Raw genomic sequence first — 23,141 nt, 5'->3', positions numbered from 1 at the left:
TCAGCTGTTAGAATATTAACAGCCTGCTGTAGTAGGGTTGCTGGGCTCTTATTGGAGAATGTTGTCCTGGCCATTATTGATTATGATTTTACACTAGCATTGTAGCTTTTGGGATTGGGATAATTACAGGTCTAGCTGGTGATTTCTGATTGTCTTTGTTGGGTGAGTGTTTTGTTCCATATCTGTTTCCTCTCTGGATTTTAGGAGAGTGTGATGACTATGTATTACCTGGTAGAAAACTTTTGTGGACCTCATAGGTGTGGGCACTGGGGGTTCCAGGTAAATGTGTTTCTGGGTATTGGGAGCTGACCTTTAGGAATGAGGATAGGCTAGGGGTCTGAAGGGTTTCACAGGAGAGAGGCGAACAGAGTCTTCAACCAGGATTTTCTTATTTAGTCTTCTTGGAATGGGGGTAGACAGTGAAGAGAAGTCACAGAATGTCTGCTATTGTGCTGGGGATGAGACTGGGGAGACTGGATCTGGAGAAACAGAAGGAAAGGGAAAGATAGATCTACAGTCAGCCTACCTACTTCCCTGGCAGGAATGGCCTGTAGGTAATCAGGGAGTGCCTGCTGAAGTTGCAGGCTGAGATAAAGCAACAAGTCCAAGAGGGGCATTAGGAGGGGAAGATCTGTGGGATCCACAGTAGATGGAGGTGGTGGGAGAAAAGTGCTATAGCAGGTGTTCTAGGGATGCTGAGCTAGGGATGAGACTAGGGGATAGAATTTGGAAGAGAGAAGGGAGTGCTGAAGGTCTTCAGTTAGCTTACCCAGTTCTACCACATCCAAGTCCCATGTGAACATTACAAGTATTTCAACTGAAATGATACAGCTGATAAAAAATGAACTTAACAAGTAAATAACACCAGATGAGTAAATCCCAATTCAATAGCATAAGAAACACACAAACACATGACAATGTAACTCAAAATTTCTTAATCCTACAGTTCTGGCATCTAATTAGAGTGAGTTATTTGAATTCCCAGACAGAGAATTCAAAAGAATGGTTTAAGTATGTTCAAAGACTAAAATGAGTTCCTGATTGTGTACACAAACAGATGAATGAAAATAAGGAAAGCAATACAAGATAAAAAAGATGAAGTCAACAAAGGTAGTAAAACAATCTGAATTGCCAGAAATGAAAAACATAAGTCAAATAAAAAGGCCTCCAGAAAATCTCCCTAATAGAATAGATCAAGAGGAAGATGAAATAGCTGAGCTTGAAGACAAGTGATAAAACTAAAACAATAAAACAAGGACAAAAATGAAATAATAAAAGGACAACAGTTGCAATTTCAAGATATATACAATACTCTGAAAAAGACCAAATTTGTTGATAATAGGCATAGAAGTAGAAGAATCTGGTTCTAAAGACATAGAAACCATTTTTAAAGAATCATAACAAAAACTTCTCTGAGGTAGGAAAAGAAATGGCAGTCTTGATGCATGAAGCATTTAGACACTAAACAGACAGACCTGAAAGGAAACTCCCCATCTCATTATAAGCAAAACAATAAAAATACATAACAAAAGAAACTAGCAAGAAAGAAACACCAAGTCACATATAATGTCAAGCCCATCAAAATAAGAGCAAATTATTCACCTAAGACTTTAAAAGCAAAGATGGCTTGGTAAGATGTATTGTAAGCTTTAAAAGACAATAGCAGCCAACCCCAGACTACTATTTCCAGCAAAGCTATCTGTAATAATTGCAGGAAAAAAAATAAAACTTTCAATGACAAAAATAGGCTAGCATAGCATATGACCACTAAGTCAACTCTACAGCAAATACTTGAAGGAGTCCTTCATACTGAAGAGTCTGGCCTCGAGCATCTCCCTTCTTTCTCCCTTGTTCTCCTCCTCTGTTCTTGAGGCTAGATTCCTTCTCCTATTTATTCGCTCTGCCCATTAGTCCCGCCTATCCCTTTACTGCCTAGCTATTGGCCATTCAGCTTTTTATTAGAATAATCAAGTGCCTTAGGCAGGTAAAGCAACACATCTTTGCATCATTAAACAAATGCAGCATAAACAAATGTAACACACCCTTATACAGTTAAAGTAATATTCCACAACATACATCAAACAAATACTATTAGCTGTTGAGCCACAGATTAACCCTAGAACAGAAGTAGAGGGCAACTTCTCTAGCTCATTCTTGCCAACTGACAAGTCTTCCTAACAAAAATTAGACAGAAAAGCATGCAAATTCAATGACACCATAGGTCAAAAGAACTGAGCAGACAATGCAGAATGTCCTATCCAAATGCTCCAGAATACATTCTTCTCAGCAATCCATGGAACTTGCTCCAAATATACCACACAAAGCAATCTCAGCCATTACAGGAAAACTGAAATTGTTCTGTGTATTCTATCTGATCACAATGGAATAAAAATTTGAATCAACATCAAAAAGAACCATAGAGCATACAAAAACTCATGAAGACTAAGTAACATACTAATGAATGAAGAAAACAAGAAGAACATTGTAGTTTGGTTTGTTTTTTTTTTTTTTTTGGGGGGGGGTTTTTTTGAGACAGGGTTTCTCTGTGTAGTTTTGCGCCTTTCCTGTAACTCGCTTTGGAGACCAGGCTGGCCTCGAACTCACTGAGATCCACCTGCCTCTGCCTCCCAAGTGCTGGGACTAAAGGCGTGCGCCACCACCGCCTGGCACATTTTAGTTTTTTAATTTGGATTTTTATAGTTTATCTGTATGGGTGTTTTGCATGCATGAATATCTGTGTACAAGTTGCATGTCTGGTACCCACAGAGGCCAGAAAAGGGTCTTGGACCTCTTGGGACTGGAGTTACAAATGGTTGTGAGCTGTCCTGTAGGTACCAGGAATCAAAACTGATCCTTATGGAAGTCCAGCCAGTGATCTTTTGTCACTGAGCCATCTCTCCTGCCCCTATAAGTAGAAAAAACTTTACTTAACCTCTAAGCCATTTCTCCAGCCTCTTAGAAAAAACTTTAAACCCTAGAATCAAATAAAAATGAAAACATAGCATATCAAAATTTATGGGATACAGTGTTGTAGCTAGAGTTTTCCTGCCTGCCCCACAGTCAGGATAAATCTCTCTCACCTGCCAGCCCCACAACCGCTCAAACCCGACCAAGTAAAGACAGAGACTTATATTGGTTACAAACTGTATGGCCATGGCAGGCTTCTTGCTAACTGTTCTTACAGCTTAAATTAATCCATTTCCATAAATCTATACCTTGCCACATGGCTCGTGGCTTACCAGCATCTTCACATGCTGTTTGTCATCGTGGCGGCTGGCAGTGTCTCTCTGACTCAGCCTTCCACTTCCCAGCTTTATTCTCCTCCTTGTCCCACCTACACTTCCTGCCTAGCCAATGGCCAATCAGTGTTTTATTTATTGACTAATCAGCAACACATTTGCCATACAGAACATCCCACAGCACAGTGTTTCAATGAAAATGGTCCTAACTGAGGAATTTATAGTTCTAAGTACCTAAAAACCAAAGAGAGTCCTCTTTGTTACCTAGCTTCTCTGGAGCTGTGGGTTGTAGGCTGGTTATCCTTTGCTTTACATCTAGTATCCACTTATGAGTGAGAACATAACATATTTGTCTTTCTGAGTCTGGGTTACCTCACTTAGGATGATATTTTCTAGTTCCATCCATTTGCCTACAAATTTCATGGTGTCATTGTTTTTTTTTTTTTTTTTTTTTACTGCTGAGTAGCACTCCACATTGTATATGAACCACATATTCTTTATCCATTCTTTGGTTGAGGGACCTCTAGGTTGTTTCCAGGTTCTAACTGCCCTTAATATAGTTGAGAGAGTTTCCTTGTGGTATGATTGAGCATTCCTTGGGTATATTCCCAAGAGTGGTATCATTGGGTCTTGAGGTAGATTGATTCTCAATTTTCTGAGAAACTGCCATACTGACTTCTAAGGTGGCTGTACAAGTTTGCACTCCCTCCAACAGTGGAGGAATGTTCCTCTTGCTCCACATTGTCTCCAACATAAGCTGTCATCAGTGTTTTGGATCTTAGCCATTCTGACAGGTGTTAGATGGTATTTCAGAGTAATTTTGATTTGCATTTCCCTGATGACTAAGGATGTTGAACAATTCCTTAAATGACTTTTGGTCATTTAAGATTCTTCTGTTGAGAGTTCTCTACTTAGACCTGTAGCTCATTTTTTTAATTGGATTGTTTGGTATTTTGATGTCTAGTTTCTTGAGTTCTTTATATATTTTAGAGATCAGCCCTCTGTCAGATGTAGTGTTGGTGAAGATCTTTTCCCATTCTGTAGGCTGTCATTTTATCTTATTTACCATGTCCTTTGCCTTACAGAAGCTTCTCGGTATTAGGGGTCCCATTTATTAATTGTTGCCCTCAATGTCTGTGAGGCTGCTGGCAGGGAGCAGGAGGAGGGATGAGGGGGATATCTGTAATTGGTATGTGGAATGAATTTTAAAAAGTCTTAAATAAATAAATAAATAAATAAATAAATAAATAAATAAATAACCAAACAAACAAGAGAGGTTTCAAATAATGATACAATTTAGGGCCCAGGAAAAACAAGAAGAAGGCAAGCCCCAAATCAGTATACAGAGAGAAATCACTAAGATCAACATAGAAATTCATAAAAATGCAAACAAACAAGTGCCAAGAATCAATGAAACAAAGAGTTGGTTCATTAAAGAAATGTGCAAGATTGACAAACCCTTAACAAAACTAACCGAAAGAAAGAGAAGACCAAAATTAGAGACAAAAGGGGGTGTTACAACAGATACCAATGAAATTCACAAAATCATCAGGTCTTACTTTAAAAACATATAGTCTACTAAATTGGATAATCTAAAGGAAATGTTTAAATTTCTGGGTATGTGTAACCAACCAAATTAAGCCAAGATAAAATAAACAATCTGAATGTATATAACAAGCCATGAGACTAAAGCAATTAATAAAAATCTCCCACAACAACAGCAAAATGTCCAGCCCCTGTTGAACTGACTGGTTTGTTTTACTACACCTTCAAAGGACTAATACCAATGCTTCCAAAACTAGTCCATAAAATAGAAATGAAGAAATATTACCAAACTTTCTCTCTCTCTTCTCTCTTTTTAAAAACAGGGCCTCATTTGATGTAGCTCTGGCTGACCTGGAACACAAGAAATGTACCAGACTGGCCTCAGACTCACAGAAATACACCTTCCTGTGCCTCCCAAGTACTGGGTTTAAATGTGTGCACCACTATGCCAAGCCTTCTCAATTCCTATTGAAACTGGTATTCCCTGATAACAAAGCAAATAAAGATACAACAACAACAAAAGCACAAATTTATCTGATGAACTTAGACTAAAAAAAAAATCTCAAAAAAGCACTTGCAAACAAAATTTAAGAACTCATCAAAAATATTGCTCACCATCATCAAAGTTGGTTTCCTACAGAGATTTTGGAATGGCTCAGTATATGTAAAGCTATAAATATTATAAATCACACAATGGACTCTAGTATAGAAATTACATGGTCACCAGACACACACAAAAAATTATTTGACAAAATCCAACATCCCTTCATGTTTAAAGTCCTAAAATCTGAGAATACAGTGAACATATATCAATATAATGAGGAGTATATATAAAAAGCCTATGGGCAACATATTAAAAAATGGAAGAATCCCATTCATGGTAGCCCTATGTTATAATAAATCTGACAAAAGATGTGAAGGAGCTCTACAATGAAAATTTTAAAACACTCAAGAATTAAGTTGAGAAAAACACTAGAGAATGAAAAGACTTCCAGTGCTCATGAATTAGAAGAATCAATGTTTTGAAACTGGCTATCCTACCAAAAGCAATCTACATATTCCATACAGTCACAATCAAAGTCCAGCTCTGTTCATCACAGAAACCAAAAAAAAAAAAAACAAAAAACAAAAAAAACTAAAGTTCATACAGAAGCACAAGGGATCCTAGATAGACAGAAATCTAATTTGATAGTTTTGGGAAGAGGAAACACCACCAAGGGAGACTCAACATCTTCCTTCCATATGCTTTGATTAGACAACCCCTTTATTCTGTTCTACCTGCCCACATTGCTGGACATGTTCTGTAATGAAGTAGAACTGCAAAAGACTGTCCAAGAATGTAACAAAGTAGCATGTATTTTTACTAATTTAGAAGTCTCAGAGCCCTACTCTTGCCCTTAATTTAAATGAGCAAAATTTTTAATGGGAATAATGTAAAATTTCTTCTAGCTATATTTTAGCAGTATCAAGAGAGTTCTGTTTGTTTCCTAACAGGATTAACAAGATACACTAACAGTGGAAGATTTTCGGATAATATTTTCACATTATACTATGATCATTTGGGATTCATACACAAACTGACTCCAGAACGCTTTGACACTGATCTTTCATCTTCAGGTTCTGGAACGTCTTCTACTATTTTTGGAACGGTCAGTAACATGATGCACTGAAGCTGATTGCCTTGTTTTGAGAACAAAGATGCTACATTCTATGTGCAGGCCAATGAAACAGTGTTTTCCTTAATACAAACCCTTCTACAGTTTTTAAATTATATATGTGTGTGTATGTACATAAAAGGACAGGTGTTTATTTGAGGTGATGGGTCTGCCTTAAAGCTGGAGTTACACGCAGTTGTAAGCCAATTGGCAGGGTACCTGCAAGCCAAACTCAAGTCCATTGCAAGAGCAAGTATGTGCTCTTAACAGCTGAGCCATATCTCCAAACCCATCAGAACAAACACTCTTTGCTAAGGGAAAACTTTGTATATAACATTGAACACCTCCAAAATCTTCTCTAGGCCCCACAGGTATACTCATACAAGATTTCACAGCAGAATAACAACATGTCTAAAACAGATCTGTTACATGCAACTTAGCTCCTGGTGGCGTTTATTTTCTACCTTCCAATGTTAGCCTTGACTCAACTTTCACCTTGCATGTTAAATAGTCTTGTTCCCTAGTTTATTCTTTGTTTAATGCCGACATAGAGCACAGTTTTTCTGCCTTGTAGATGTAACGGTCTTACTAAATAAGAAAAACAGAGCCAAATGTAGAGTTAAAAGCCCAAGAGGTAAGAACAGTAGCTAAGAGCTGAGACTAAAACTGCCTTCTTACCCCTCTCTGCTGCTTCCGTCCTTCCCCTGAGAAAGAGACCTACTTCATGTGTGTCTGTCTTTTTTATTGACTTTCTGTTCTGCCTTCTCATTGGTTGTAAACCCAACCAGATGACCTCCTCATCACTGCCTGTCTATACAAACCTCCAGGTCTTCTATGGTTGGTATTGAGATTAAACGCACATGTCTCCATGCTGGTGGTGTCCTTGAACACACAGAGATCTGCCTGTCATGTGATCAGGATTAAGAGCATGTGCTACCACTGCCAGACTTCTGCTATGGCTTGCTATTAGCTCTGAACCCCAGGCACTTTTATTTATTAACATACAAATAAAATCACATTTCAGCACAAATAAAATATCACCATATATCCCCCTTCTAATAAAAAGAAAAAAGGAAAAAAATTACAACTAATATAAGAAAAATATATATACAAAAAGTACAATAACTATATACAATATATACAAGCAATAAATATCTAAACAATGTCTAGTCCATTTGCATTTGACAAATTCAGAGAAAATATTTCCATTATCTACCTATTTTGGTAAGTTGAAAATATACCTGATTCACTTTCTATCCTAACTTATAGTACTAACAGAACTATTTTATAACGTCTTTCAAATTTATACACTTATACCTCTTTAGTAAGTTTCTTTTCTAAAATTCTTAACAAGGAAAACTATATCTAAACTTTAACTAACTATAACTATCTAATCTTCAACTCCCTCAGAGACCCAAGAAGGAAATAATATTACCTAAAAAAATAAAAACAGGAAGTGCACACAAGTGGCTTCCCAAAAAAATGTGAGTTGACAGAAACAGCCAGCTGCCTGGACAGTCACCCAAGGCTTCTCTGCAGTGTTGGGGCATCATCTTCAGCCTATAGGTTTAGCGTATCTCACAGACTCATTTATGAAGTAGGATGTACACAAGGCCAACAGTTTGACCTCATATTTGGTGAGAACAGTCCATGTACCAGAAACACCTGAATTCCACTAGTGTCCTGTCATGATTCAGGATTTTAAATTCTCGAAATGGTTGATTTTTTTTTAATTCAGCTGTCCTTTCTTCTTGGGTGTGTGTGTGGCTTCATCTTGGCATCCTGTTCCTCTCCACATCACTTTCTTCTCAGCTTGTGGTTGGCTTCAACTAATTTTTATATGCCACTCTATCATTGAGAGGTTAGACTCCATCAGCTTAGTTACTCTTTCAAGAATAACTGTTCAGCTGCTGTTCCACTGCACATCAGAAGCCATTGGTCCACTGTCAGTTCATCTGCCTTCGAAGAAAAGAGCACTGTACCTTTTCCAGATTGCAAAGGCCACTTCAGGGATGGTACCATATTGTCCTGGCCTCAGAAGATGCCTTTTATTAAAGCCACAACCATACTTGTCTTGGCAAGAATCAGTAGTCCTTTGTTTTGTGTCCTGTCTGTCCATTTTGTCCTGTTTGTCAACAGTCAATTCAAGGATATTTTGTTATCCAGTGGCTAAATTTTACCACAAAGAAAGTTAATTCCATGTGCAGTTTGTTCAATGCCCATATTTTCTCTGAAGTAGATTGGTACTGCCAGAACCTGAAATGTCTCATAATCATAAAAAAAGAAAAATTTCTAAGTTATTAAAACATTTTACATGCCATATTCTATAGATCTCTGAAGGATTTGAAGATGACCTGTCTATCTAAAATATGTCTGCTTAGTCTTGAAAACAAAACTGATATGACTACAAGTACGACTGTAATGTCTAACTACTAACTTTCATTTCTTTATATCTTAATAGTTGGTACTAATACCATTCAAGGATCAGCAAATTGCATTACATTGTTAAATGAACAGTATAAGTACAATATCTTGAACAAGATTAGAAATATAAGTATAGCATTTTCTAACAATATCAATCTCAATATATATAATTTGTATATGATATATAAAAATCCAATCCAATGTAAAGTATTTAAAATAGTAATTATCTTTTAAAAGTAGATTCAATAATCTACGCTCTATTCCATCATTTCCATATATCCTTTTTTAAAAAACAAGAACCTTAAATCTAATCTCCTTTGCTTAGTCATTTTCCTAACCCTTAACAACAACTTGTAGCCAACCCTCCAAAACAATGAAAATTATAACAGACACAAAACCCATTAAAAGACCAAAAAACCACCTCTTTGGGAATATGGGCGTCATATTCTTAAAATTGCTTCCTGCTGGATATGGGTGAAGGTATCTTTATTCTGAAAAGAAAAATTTTGGGTTAATTGTCAAATTCTAGGAAGGTAGATATATCCTTTGTTGTCCAGTCTGTGCATAATGCCAAAGTTCAGGGCTTATCTCAAGTCCTTATTCAAGTAGTGTTTGAAACTGGATCATCTCAGCTAGCCATCTCTAAATTGCTCTGAGCAGTTTGTAGTCGAAAGCTGATCTGTAGATGATATTTGTCAGCTTAGTGGTATTATTATTGTCCACATGGAATTATTGTTGTTGTGGGGCCCCATTTTCTCCCTGGAGACTTCAGTTGATGTTGGACCTGGTCATGATTTCCTGCAGAACACTGATAAAGACTCGAACAAAAGACATGTATAGAGAGCTAATTGAGGACTTTTTTCTAGAATTAGTTAGTGCTCTGTATAACCATTAACATCTTAACAAAGTTTAATATATATAGAATCAAAGAATTGAGATTAGTAGTAATAGAATAGTCCCTTAAATTTTTTTTTGTTTTTTCTCCTTTCCCATATCAGAAGATGGCTCTTTCTTCTGGCATGATACGGGAGTTTGCATTTTCCTTTTAACAACATGATTGAGTTTAAAGAAGGAGAGAACCATTCTCCAACTCCAAAGTCAGCTTCAAATTTTAATTGAACTGGGACTACAAGAAGACCAATAGTGTTCAATGTCTTTAGAGAAGTGTGGAAACAAACATTTAGGAAGACTTATGAAATTTTTTTAATTTATTTTATTTTATAATTTAATTTAATTTTACATATCAGCCATGGATTCCCTTGTTCTCCCCACTCCCACCCCACCCCCCGCCTTCCCCCCAGCCCACCCCCCATTCCCATCTCCTCCAGGGCAAAGACTCCCCTGAGGATTGAGTTCAACCTGGTAGATTCAGTCCCAGCAGGTCCAGTGCCCTCCTCCCAGGCTGAGCCAAGTGTCCCTGAATAGGCCCCAGGTTTCAAACAGCCAACTCATGCACTGAGTACAGGACCCGGTCCCACTGCCTGGATGCCTCCCAAACAGATCAAGCTAATCAACTGTCTCACTTATCCTGAGGGCCTGATACAGTTGGGGGCTCCTCAGATATTGGTTCATAGTTCATGTGTTTCCATTCATTTCGCTATTTGTCCCTGTGCTTTATCCAACCTTGGTCTCAACAATTCTCACTCATACAAACCCTCCCCTTTCTCACTCCTGGAGCTCCACATGGGGCCTGGCTGTAGATCTCTGCATCCGGTTCCCTCAGTCATTGGATGGGGTTTCTAGCACGACAATAGGGTGTTTGGCCATCCTATCACCAGAGTAGGTCAGTTCGGGCTGTCTCTCAACCATTGCCAGTAGTCTATTGTGGGGGTATCTTTGTGGATTTCTGTGGACCTCTCTAGCATTTTGCTTCTTCCTATTCTCATGTGGTCTTCATTTATCGTGGTCTTTTTTTTTTTTTTTTTTTTTTTTTTTTTTGGTTTTTCGAGACAGGGTTTCTCTGTGTAGCTTTGCGCCTTTCCTGGAACTCACTTGGTAGTCCAGGCTGGCCTCGAACTCACAGAGATCCACCTGGCTCTGCCTCCCGAGTGCTGGGATTAAAGGCATGCGCCACCACCGCCCGGCTATCGTGGTCTTTTATTCCTTGTTCTCCCTCTCTGTTTTTGATCCAGCTGGGATCTCCCGCTCCCCTAAGCTCTCTTTCTCTCGAACCTTGCCCTTCATTACCCCCACTCATGTCCATGTTGTTCATGTAGATCTCATCCATTTCTCTGTCATTGGGCAATCCCTGTGTCTTTCTTGGGGTCCTGTGTTCTAGGTAGCCTCCCTGGATTTGTGAGGAGCAGTCTAGTCATCTTTGTTTTACATCTAGTATCCTCCTATGAGTTAGTACATACCATGTTTGTCTTTCCAAGTCTGGGTTACCTCACTCAGGATGATTTTTTCTAGATCCATCCATTTGCCTGCAAACCTCATGATGTCATTGTTTTTCTCTGCTGAGTAGTATTCCATTGTGTATATGTACCACATTTTATTTATCCATTCTTCAGTTGAAGGGCATTTAGGTTGTTTCCAGGTTCTGGCTATTACAAACAATGCTGCTATGAACATAACTGAACAAGTATCCTTGTGGTATGATTGAGCATTCCTTGGGTATATGCCCAAGAGTGGTATAGCTGGGTCTTGGGGGAGATTGATTCCCAATTTTCTAAGAAAGTGCCATATTCATTTCCAAAGTGGTTGTACAAACTTGCATTCGCCAGCAGTGAAGAAGAGTTCCCCTAACTCCACATCCTCTCCAGCATAAGGTGTCTTCAGTGTTTTTGATCTTAGCCATTCTGACAGGTGTAAGGTGGTATCTCAGAGTCGTTTTGATTTGCATTTCCCTGATAATTAGGGATGTTGAGCAATTCCTTAAATGTCTTTCAGACATATGAGTTTCCTCTGTTGAGAATTCTCTGTTTAGTTCTATAGCCCATTTCTTAATTGGACTGTTGGGCATTTTGATGTCTAATTTCTTGAGTTCTTTATATATTCTGGATATCAGTCCTCTGTCAGATGTGGGGTTGGTGAAGACCTTTTCTCATTCTGTAGGCTGTCACTTTGCCTTGTTGACTGTATCCTTTGCTCTACAAAAGCTTCTCAATTTCAAGAGGTCCCATTGATAGACTGTTTCTCTCAGTGTCTGTGCAACTGGTATTATATTTAGGAAGTGATCTCCTATACCAATGCGTTCAAGACTACCTCCTACTTTCTCTTTTAGCAGGTTCAGAGTAGCTGGATTTATGTTGAGGTCTTTGATCCATTTGGACTTAAGTTTTGTGCATAGTGACAGATATGGATCTATTTGCAGCCTTCTACATGTTGATACCCAGTTATGCCAGCACCATTTGTTGAAGATGCTTTCTTTTTTCCATTGTACAGTTTTGGCTTCTTGGTCAAAAATCAAGTGTTCATAGGTGTGTGGATTAATGTCAGGGTCGTCAATTCGATTCCATTGGTCCACATGTTGGTTTTTATGCCAGTACCAAGCTGTTTTTTTGGTTTGTTTGTTTGTTTTTTGTTTTTTCGAGACAGGGTTTCTCTGTGTAGCTTTGTGCCTTTTCCTGGAACTCACTTGGTAGCCCAGGCTGGCCTCGAACTCACAGAGATCCGCCTGGCTCTGCCTCCCGAGTGCTGGGATTAAAGGTGTGCGCCACCACCGCCCCCGCCAATCTGTTTTTATTACTGTAGCTCTATAGTAGAGCTTGAGGTCAGGGATCGAGATGCCTCCAGAGGTTGTTTTATTGTACAGGATTCTTTTGGCAATCCTGGGTTTTTTGTTTTTCTATATGAAGTTGAGTATTATTCTTTCCAGGTCTGTGAAGAATTGTGTTGGTATTTTGATGGGGATTGCATTGAATCTGTAGATTGCTTTTGGTAAGATAGCCATTTTTACTATGTTAACCCTGCCTATCCATGAGCATGGGAGATCTTTCCATTTTCTGACATCTTGTTCAATTTCTTTTTTCAGGGAATTAAAGTTCTTGTCATATAGGTCCTTCACTTGCTTGGTTAGTGTTACCCCAAGGTACTTTATATCATTTGTGACTATTGTAAAGGGTGATGTATCTCTGATTTCCTTCTCAGCCTGTTTGTCCATTGTATATAGGAGGGCTACTGATTTTTTTTTTAGTAGATCTTGTATCCTGCTATGTTGCTGAAGGCATTTATAAGCTGTATCAGTTCCTTGGTAGAATCTTTGGGGTATCTCAAGTATACTATCATGTCATCTGCAAATAGGGAAAGCTTGACTTCTTCCTTTCCAATTTGTATCCCCTTAATCTCCTTATGTTGTCATATTGCTCTGGCTAGAATTTCAAGTACTATATTGAATAAGTATGGGGAGAGCGGACAGCCTTGCCTCATTCCTGATTTTAGTGGAATCACTTTGAGTTTTTCTCCATTTAATTTGATGTTGGCTGTTGGCTTTCTGTAAATTGCCTTTATTATGTTTAGGTATGTTCCCTGTATTCCTGATCGCTCCAAGACCTTTATCATGAAGGGGTGTTGGATTTTGTCAAATGCCTTTTCTGAATCTAATGAGATGATCATGTGGTTTTTTTCTTTGAGTTTGTTTATATGGTGTATTACATTGAGGGACTTTCATATGTTGAACCACCCTTGCATCCCTTGGGATGAAGCCTACTTGATCATGGTGGATAATTGTTTTGATGTGTTCCTGGAGTCTGTTTGCCAGTATTTTATTGAGTATTTTGCATCAATGTTCATGAGGGAGATCGGTCTGTAGTTCTCTTTCTTTGTTGTATCCTTGTTTGGTTTAGGAATCAGGTTAATTGTAGCCTCATAGAAGGAGTTTGGTAATGTTTCTTCTGTTTCTATTGTGTGGAACAACTTAAAGAGTGTTGGTATTAACTCTTCTTTGAATACCTAGTAGAATTCTGTGCTGAAACCATCTGGTCCTGGGTCTTTTTGGTTGGGAGACCTTTAATGACTGTTTCTATTTCCTTAGGAGTTATTAGACTATTTAAATAGTTTATCTGGTCTTGATTTAACTTAGGTATGTGGTACCTATCCAGAAAATTATCCATTTCTTTTAGATTTTCCAGTTTTGTGGAGAAGAGGTTTTTGAAGTATGACCTGATGATTCTCTGAATTTCCTCAATGTCTGTTATGTCCCCCTTTTCATTTCTGATTTTGTTGATTTGGATGCTCTCTCTCTGTCTTTTGGTTAGTTTGGATAAGGGCTTGTCTATCTTGTTGATTTTCTCAAAGAACCAACTGTTTGTTTCATTAATTTTTTTATTGTTCTCTTTGTTTCTATTTTATTGATTTCAGCTCTCACTTTGATAATTTCCTGGCGTCTATTCTTCCTGGGAGACTTTGCTTCTTCTTGTTCTAGAGCTTTCAGGTGTGCTGTTAAGTCACTAGTGTGAGATTTCTCCAACTTCTTTATGTGGGCATTTAGTACTATGAATTTTCTTCTTAGCACTGCTTTCATAGTGTCCCATAAGTTTGGGTATGTGGTGTCTTCATTTTTGTTGATCTCTAGGAAGTCTTTAATTTCATTCTTTATTTCTTCCTTAACCCATTGGTGATTCAGTTGAGCATTTTTCAGTTTCCATGAGAATGTAGGTTTTCTGTAGTTTTTGTTGTTGTTGAAATCTAACTTTAAACCATTGTGGTCTGATAGAATGCAGGAGGTTATTCCAATTGTTTTGTATCTGTTGAGATTTGTTTTGTGGCCAAGTATGTGGTCAATTTTAGAGAAGGTTCCATGGGGTGCTGAGAAGAAGGTATATTCTTTTTTGTTAGGATGGAATGTTCTGTAGATATTGATTAAGTCCATTTGAGTCATAACAACAGTTAAGTCCTTTATTTCTCTGTTAAGTTTCTATTTGGCAGATCTGTCCAGTGGTGAAAGTGGGGTGTTGAAGTCTCCCACTATTAATGTGTGGGGTTTTATATGTGGTTTAAGCTTTAGTAATGTTTCTTTTACATATGTGGGTGCCCTTGTGTTTGGGGCATAAATGTTCAGAATTGAAACTTCATCTTGGTGGATCTTTCCTGTGATGAGTATGTAATGCCCTTCTTGATCTCTTTTGATTGATTTTAGTTTGAAGTCTATTTTGCTTGATATTAGGATAGCTACACCTTCTTGTTTCTTAAGACCGTTTGATTGGAAAGTCTTTTCCCAGACTTTTATTTTTAGGTAGTGTCTATATTTGTATTTGAGGTTTATTTCTTGTATGCAGCAGAAAGATGGATCCTGCTTTTGTATTCATTCTGTAAGCCTGTGTCTTTTTATAGGTGAATTAAGTCCATTGATATTAATGGATATTAATGACCAGTGATTGTTCATTCCTGTCATTTTTTGGTGGTAGTGTGTGTGTGTACTTCTCTTCTTTGGGGTCTACTGCTATGGAATTATCTATTGCCTGTGTTTTGGAGGGTGTATCTGACTTCCTTAGGTTGGAATTTTCCTTCTAGTGCTTTCTGTAGGGCTGGGTTTGTGGATAAGTATTGTTTAAATCTGGCTTTGTCTTGGAATGTCTTGTTCACTCCGTCTATGGTGATTGAAAGTTTTGCTAGGTATATTAGTCTAGGCTGGCATCCATGGTCTCTTAGTGTCTGCATTACATCTGTCCAGGTCCTTCTGGCTTTCAAAGTCTCCATTGAGAAATCGGGTGTTATTCTGATGGGTTGCCTTTATAAGTCACTTGGCCTTTTTCCTTTGCTGCTCTTAATATTCTTTCTTTATTCTGTATGTTTAGTTGTTTAATTATTATGTGGTGAGGGGACTTTTTTGGGGGGTCTAGTCTAGTTTGGTGTTCTATAGGCTTCTTGTATCTTCATAGGCATTTCCTTCTTTAAGTTTGGAAAGTTTTCTTCTATGATCTTGTTGAATATATTTTCTGTGCCTTTGAGTTGGTATTCTCCTTCCTCTATCCCTATTATTCATAGGTTTGGTCTTTTCATGGTGTCCCAAATTTCTTTGACATTTTGGGTCATGACTTTGTTGGCTTTAGTGTTTTCTTTGACTGATGAATCTATTTCTTCTACCGTATCTTCAACACCAGAGATCCTCTCTTCCATCTCTTGCATTCTGTTGGTTATACTTGCATCTGAAGTTCCCATTCGTTTACTCAGATTTTCTATTTCCAGCATTCCCACTGTTTGTGTCTTCTTCATTTTTTCTACTTCCCTTTTCAGGTCTTGGACTGTTTCCTTCATCTGTTTCATTGCTTTTTCATGATTTTCTTTCAGGACTTTATTGTTTTCTTCCAGGGCTTTGTTGTTTTCTTCTGCTTTATTTGTCCTTTCCTCTAGTTTTTTTATAGCATTCTTCCCATTTTTTGTTTGTCTTTTCCTCAATTTCATTTGTGATTCCTTCTATAGAAGCCTCTATTTTCTTCATGATGTTATTCAGAAGGCTGGTTTCTTTTGCTTCTTCCATTTTTTGATGTTCAGGTCTAGATGTTGGAGGAAGGCTAGATTCTGATGATGCTGTATTGCTCTTCATTTTGTTGTATGTACTTCTGCCTTGACATCTGCCCATCTCTTTGTGGATTCGTTCTTGGTTTTATCAGCATACTTGGTCAAGACAGAGCTGACAGATTCAGGAAGCCTCTCTCTTGTCCAGATGGGAGCTCCAGAGCAGGATGGGAGCTCCTGTTCAGATGGTAGGTCCGGGGCAGGATGGGAGCTGGGGGCTGGTCTCTAAGTTTCAGGAAGAAGCTGGGGTTTAAGGCAGATGAGCGTGGGGGCAGGGCATAGAGTTTGCAGGGTCTGCCGGGGGTCTTGGAGAAGGGGAGCCTTCCCAGTGGGGGTGGAGGAGATCCTGTCCGATGGCCAAAACCTGGGGCCAAGTTGGGCAGGTCTTCCCCTGAATGGCTGGTGCTCAGGGATGGGATCTAGGCTGAGCCCAGGCACTCAACTCTTGTCCAGATGGGAGGTCCGGGGCAGGATGGGAGCTGGGGGCTGGTCTCTAAGTCTCAGGAAGTAGCTGGGGTCTCAGGCAGATGGGCAAGGGGGCAGGGCATGGAGATTGCAGGGTCTGCAGGGGTCTTGGAGAAGGGGAGCCTTCCCAGTGGGGGTGGAGGGGATCCTGCCCGATGGACAAAACCTGGGGCCAAGTTGGGCAGGTCTTCCCCAGAATAGCTTGTGCCCAGGGATGGGATCTAGGCTGAGCCCAGGCATTCACCTCTTGTCCAGATGGGAGGTCCAGGGAAGGATCGACTTATGAAATTTTATAGATGATATACCAATAGACCATTTTAATCTTTTTCTTGGGACATTTTTTCTAGATGATTTGTCTTTTTCTTCAGATGTCTCATTTGTCCAGCATTCTTCAGATTCCTTACCCTTCATTCTCCTAAAAGACAAAAACAAAAACCTTTCCCCAAGACTAATTTTGGGAAGGATCCCTTTTGGCAAGTTATATCTGATTAAATGAAAATGCATGTGTTATGGTATAAGTTAGTTTCAGTTGGATGGTAATGCTGGTTGATGAACTATCACCTCTTCTAATTAAGAGGTCTCTCTTGTTCAAATCAAACCTTTATCAATTTTGATGGTATCCACAGCTTATCTTCTCCTGTAGAAACAAAAGCAAAACCTCTTCCCCAACATAACACATATCCTGGTTTCCATTCTGAGGTCAGCACATCCTTAAAGTATATAGGCAGATTTAGTTCTGTAGTTTTTTTTTTTTTTGTATTATTCAATGTCTCTTTGCAGCTGTTGTTCCTTTCTCATTAGTATTGAGAAAATTCAAAGTTAATAGAGCATTATGCAGTCTATTTCTGGGGGTTTTTGTTACCCCTTTCTGTTTATTTAGCATATCTTTCAGAGTTCTGTTTGATCTTTCTATAACTGCTTGGCCTGTAGGATTACGTGTGTATACCTATAATATGCTTTATATTGTAATAAGCAAAAAACTGTTTCATTTTAACAGAGACATATGATGGAGCATTGTCAGTTTTAATTTGTGCAGGTATACCCATGATGGCCATAACTTCTAGCAAATGTGTGATTACAGAATCAGCTTTTTCAGAGCTCAAAGCAGTTGCCCATTGAAATCCTGAATAAGTATCAATGGTATGGTGTACATATTTCAATTTTCCAAATTCTGCAAAGTGAAACACATCCATCTGCCAGATTTCATTCCTCTGAATACCCTTTGGGTTACATCCTGCTGGTAATGGAGTCTGATTGTAAAAGGAACAAGTAGGACATTTCCTTACAATTTCCTTGGCTTGTTGCTAGGTTATGGAAAATTCCTTTTTTTAAACCATTACTATTGACATGATGTATTTTATGAAATTCTGAGGCCTCCAGCACATTTCCTACCAATAACTTATCAATCTCATCATTACCTTGTGCTAGAGGCCTGGCAGACCCATATGGGATCAGATGTGAGTTATATATAAAGGATGACTCCTTTTCCTGATTGTATGTTGTAACTGAATAAATAGTGAAGTGAATTCTGATGCATCAGGGATAAATTCTGCAGTCTCAATATGTAATACCACTCTTTCATCATACTGAGAGTCAGTAACTACGTTGAGAGGTTCTGAATAATCCATTAATACCAATAAAATAGCATACAATTCTGATTTTTGAACTGAATTATAAGGACTTTGAACCACTTTACTTAAATTTTCTGATTTGTAACCTGCCTTTCCTTGTTTGTTTGTATCTGTATAAAATGTACAAACTCCAGATATGAGTTTCTCATGTACAATTCCAGGCAAAATCTAATCAGCTCTCTTTATAAGATCAATTCTATCGCTTTTGGGATATTTGCTGTTAATTTCTCCCAAAAAATTACTGCAAGCTCTTTGACAAGGTTGACTTTCTGCCCATAATTTTTCAATGTCCTCCTTAGTTAAAGGTACAGCAATTTCTGCTGGATCTGTTCCTACTAGTTGATGAAGTCTCAATTTTTCTTTCAAAATCAATTCAAAGATATTTTCCACATACGTTTAATTTTTTATTTGGTTTATTTGGTAAAAATATCCATTCCAATATAATATCTTCCCTCTCCATTAAAATTCCTGTAGGAGAATTCCTAGAGGGTAAAATGACCAAAATGCAATCCAGCTTTGGATCAATATGATCCATGTGTCCTTCATGTACTTTCATTTCTACCAAGGCCAATTCTTTCTCAGCTTCAGGTGATAATTCTCTTGGACTATTTAAGTCCTTGTCACCCTCTAAGGTTTTGAACAAATTATTCAGCTCATCAGTTTATACCCCAACTATAGTTCATAGATGAGAAATGTCTCCAAATAATCTTTGAAAGTCATTAAGAGTCTGTAATCGATCTCTCCTAATTTGCACCTTTTGGGGGTCTAATTTTTTTTCTAGTCCTATTTTATATCCTAAATAATTAATAGAATCTCCTCTTTGTATCTTTTCAGGAGCAATTTGTAATACCTAGCAAGGCAAAATTTTCTTTACTTCTTCAAATATTCTTTCTAAAGTATCTGCATTTGAGTCAGCTAGTAAAATATTAACTGTATAATGATAAATTATAGATTTAGGAAATTTTTTACGTATCACTGCCAATGGCTATTGTACAAAATATTGGCACAAAGTTGGGCTTTTCAACATTGCATGTGGGAGGGCCCTCCATTGATATCTCTTAACTGGTTGAGAATTATTATAAGTAGGCACTGTGAAGGCAAATCTTTCCCTGTCTTTTTCTTGTAAGGGTATTGAAAAGAAATAGTCTTTTAAATTAGTAACTATGAGAGGCCATCCTTTAGGTAACAGAGTATGCAAAGGAATTCCAGATTGTAGAGAGCCCACTGGCTGAATTACTTTGTTAATTGCTCTAAGGTCTGTTGCCATTCTCCATTTACCAGATTTCTTTTTAATAACAAATACAGGAGAATTCCAAGGGCTGGTTGATTCTTCAATATGCTGAGCATTTAACTGCTCTTCTACCAGCTCTTCTAAAGCCTGGAGTTTCTCTGTTGTTAAAGGCCATTGCTAAACCCATACAGGCTTGTTTGTTAACCATTTTAAAGGTAGTACTGTTGGTGTTTTGGAAGATCATCAGTTGTTGTGCTCTGTTCTTGTACAATCTGGATGGCTGGTGACCACTCATTAGAATCATACCTTCTAATTTTTCTCTCAGAAACATGTGCTAGTTTATGATTTGTTTCTGAGGTTGGAGGTATGTTAATCTGAGTATTCCATTGTTGTAACAGGTCTCGACCCCACAAGTTCATAGCTATGATAGCCACATATGGTTTTAATTTTCCTCTCTGTCCTTATGGACCTATACATTCGAGCCATCTTGCACTCTGTTTCACTTGAGATAATGTTCCAATTCCTAACAGCTGAACATTTACCTCCTGAAGAGGCCACGTTGGATGCCACAATTCTGGTACAATTATGGTCACATCAGCACCTGTGTCTACCAGACCAGACAACAAAACATCATTTATTCTTATTGTTAATTTTGGTACTTGTTCATTTGTAGAAGTTTGCCAAAAATTTTCTTTATGTTTTCTCCTGAATTTTCTGTTCTCTCTGTCTCAGCTGTTCCATCACCCTGAGCAGCCTGGTTTATTCCAATAGGCATTTGGTTATTTAATTGCTCTGAGTAGAGGTTTCTTCTACAACTGCAGGAAAGGTCTGAACTGGATTTGTTGAGGGGGCCTGCCTGAGGCCCCTCTGGGAGTTTCCCGAAGACTGAGGCAAAGAATACCTTGTCTGTCCCTTGTTGATCTATATTTGTTGTTCCAATGTTTACCCTTACCACATTTTCTGAATACCCCAGAAGGAAGGGACATTCTGTTGCCATTATTCCTTGAAGAAACATTGTTTCTAGGAATGCCCTGTTTACAGTCCATTTTCAAATGTCTCTGACTTCCACATCTAAAACATCTGACATTCCTCAAACCTCTTGAAATTGCTTTTCCTATCCACATATCATCATGGCCATGAGACTCAACATTAAATGTGTCTCTAATCCAATCTTCCAAGGGTGCAGATCTTGCCTTTAATGGCCTGATTATTCTCTTGCATGCTGCATTCAAGTTCTCAAAAGCCAAAGATTCAATTTTTATGTGGCTAGCTTCTGAATTCGGGCCCATTCTATTTACTGCTGAAGTCAGTCTTTGTAAGAAATCCTTGAAGGTTTCTTTTAGGCCCTGTATAACTTTTGTGAATGACTCAGTTTTTTTTCCTGCTTCCTCATTCTGCCCATGCATTCAAGGCTGCCATTTGACATGGAATTAGGGTTTGGTTATCATATAAACATTGTCTTTGTATTGTAGCATTTTGGCCGTCTCCAACAACCTGATCCTGGGAGATTTCCACACCTCTAGCCCTCCATTGATTTTCTATGGTTTTAGCTTCATCTCTGAACCACATTTGCCACTGCAGCTGTGCCCCAGGTTCCAGGACAGCATTTACCAGCTCTTGCCAATCCTGTGGTACAATCTTTTTATAAGTTGACCAGGAGTTTAACATTTGCTTTACAAATAGGGAATGCATGCCATAAGATACTATTGCCTCCTTAAACCTTTGTAAATCTAACATTTCAGTGGGAGTCAAAACATTTTGTGCATTCACTTGACTAGGAAGTTGCTGTATGGTTACCAGATAAATTAAAGGTGATTGTTTGAAAACAGGCATTCTTTCTATAACCTTATAATCCAATCCTCAAACATTTTCACTGTAGCAGGAATCTTAAAATTTCTTATTAATAAAACCAAACCCAGAGTCAGGTATTGGGGTGAAAGCTGGAAGATCAGAGAGGCAGAAGAGGCCATAGCCACCTCACCTTGCCAATTCCTCAGCTGATCCTGTTTCCTCAGACTGGAAGGCTCTGTTTCCTTATCCAAATGGATCTCAGCTGAACTGCTTCTGGTAAGCCTGAAAGCTTAACCAGCTAAAAGCATCTAGTTTCTGGTCTTCACACCTTAAATACCTTTCTGTTTTCTGCCCTCACTTCCTGGGATTAAAGGCTCACTTCTTGGAATTAAAGGCATGAGTCACCATGCCTGGCTATTTCCAGTGTGGCCTTGAACTCACAGAGATCCATGCCTCCAGAAGGCTAGGATTAAAGGTGTGAGTGCCACCATTTTCTAGCCTCTGTATCTAGTGGCTGTTCTGTTCTCTGACCCCAGATAAATTTATTAGGGTGCACAATATTTTGGGAACACAATACCACCACATTTTACGGTTAATTTCTTCTGTCTGAATCTGAATTTCTCTATAATTCATTTTAACAGGTTTTTTTAAAGCTTTTATCCTGGCACTTAAATTGACTATCTTTTTAAATAGTAAAATAAGGATAAGGAAAGTAATAATGTTCATAATCCCATCAACATTTATCTTCTCATATAATTGTTCCATTTTCAGACTGCCTAATTTTATCAAACATAGTCCAATTTTCCTCTAATATACACATAATACCCATTTTTTAATGTGGAAAAGAAATTTTTTTCTCTTTAAAATAGTTTTTTCCTTTAAAATATCTGATATTTTATTGACTTACCAAGTCTGCATAGAACAGTAGAAATCCGAGGGAATTTCAAAACAGCTACCTAGTGTCTGAGATGGGAATCCAAAGAGCAAGAGAGAAAGAAAGAAAGAAAGAAAGAAAGAAAGAAAGAAAGAAAGAAAGAAAGAATCCTCCTGCCTCTTCCTCCTTCAGTAAATCCTACCAGCATATGCCACCACAACTGGCCAAGTGTAGCTTGGGCCTGAGCTGGGGCTCACAAGGCCACAGGCAAACAGCTTTTTCATGAATTCATAACACGAACGTTGGGCGCCAGATGTAGCAGGAATCATAGAAGGTCTTATTAATAAAATCAAACCTGAGGCCATTTATTGGGGTGAATGCTGGTAGATCAGATGCAGAGCAAGTCACAGCTAACCTCACCTGGCCAACTTCTCAGCTGATCTTGTTTCCTCAGACTGGAAGCCTCTGAGTCCTCATCCAGAATGAATCTCAGCTGGACTGTGTTGCTCCAAAGTCTGAAAGCTTAACCAGCTAAATACTTCTAGTTTCTGGTCCTCATGCCTTATATACCTTTCTGCTTTCTACCACTACTCCCTGGGATTAAAGGCTTGATTTCTGGGATTAAAGGTGTGAGTCACCATGCTTGCCTGTATCCTTGAACACATGGATTTCTGCCTCTGGAATGCTAGGATTAAAGGCGTGTGCTACCACAGCCTAACCTCTATGTTTAATATTGTGGCTGTTCTGTCTCTGACCCCAGATAAGTTTATTAGGGTGCACAATATTTTGGGGAACACAATACCACCACAACCTACTGTCTGAGTTGGGAAT

The 23,141-nt window shown here is 38.4% G+C and overlaps 1 protein-coding gene across 1 annotated transcript in view; it reads left to right on the top strand.

The window, feature by feature from the left end:
* The window catches only part of LOC128110625 (cation channel sperm-associated auxiliary subunit beta-like), a 195,021-nt gene that overhangs the window by 111,037 nt on the left and 60,843 nt on the right, over window positions 1–23,141 (top strand). Inside the window, exon 15 of the mRNA XM_052738258.1 lies at window positions 6,279–6,433. Within this exon, the coding sequence (XP_052594218.1) occupies window positions 6,279–6,433 (155 nt within the window). The remainder of the gene's footprint in view (window positions 1–6,278; window positions 6,434–23,141) is intronic.

Source organism: Peromyscus californicus, unplaced genomic scaffold (assembly GCF_007827085.1).
Source record: "Peromyscus californicus insignis strain IS unplaced genomic scaffold, ASM782708v3 Scaffold_15__1_contigs__length_86483966, whole genome shotgun sequence".
In the NCBI taxonomy this organism is placed as follows: Eukaryota; Metazoa; Chordata; class Mammalia; order Rodentia; family Cricetidae; genus Peromyscus; species Peromyscus californicus.
This window is presented reverse-complemented; position numbering and strand designations above follow the sequence as displayed.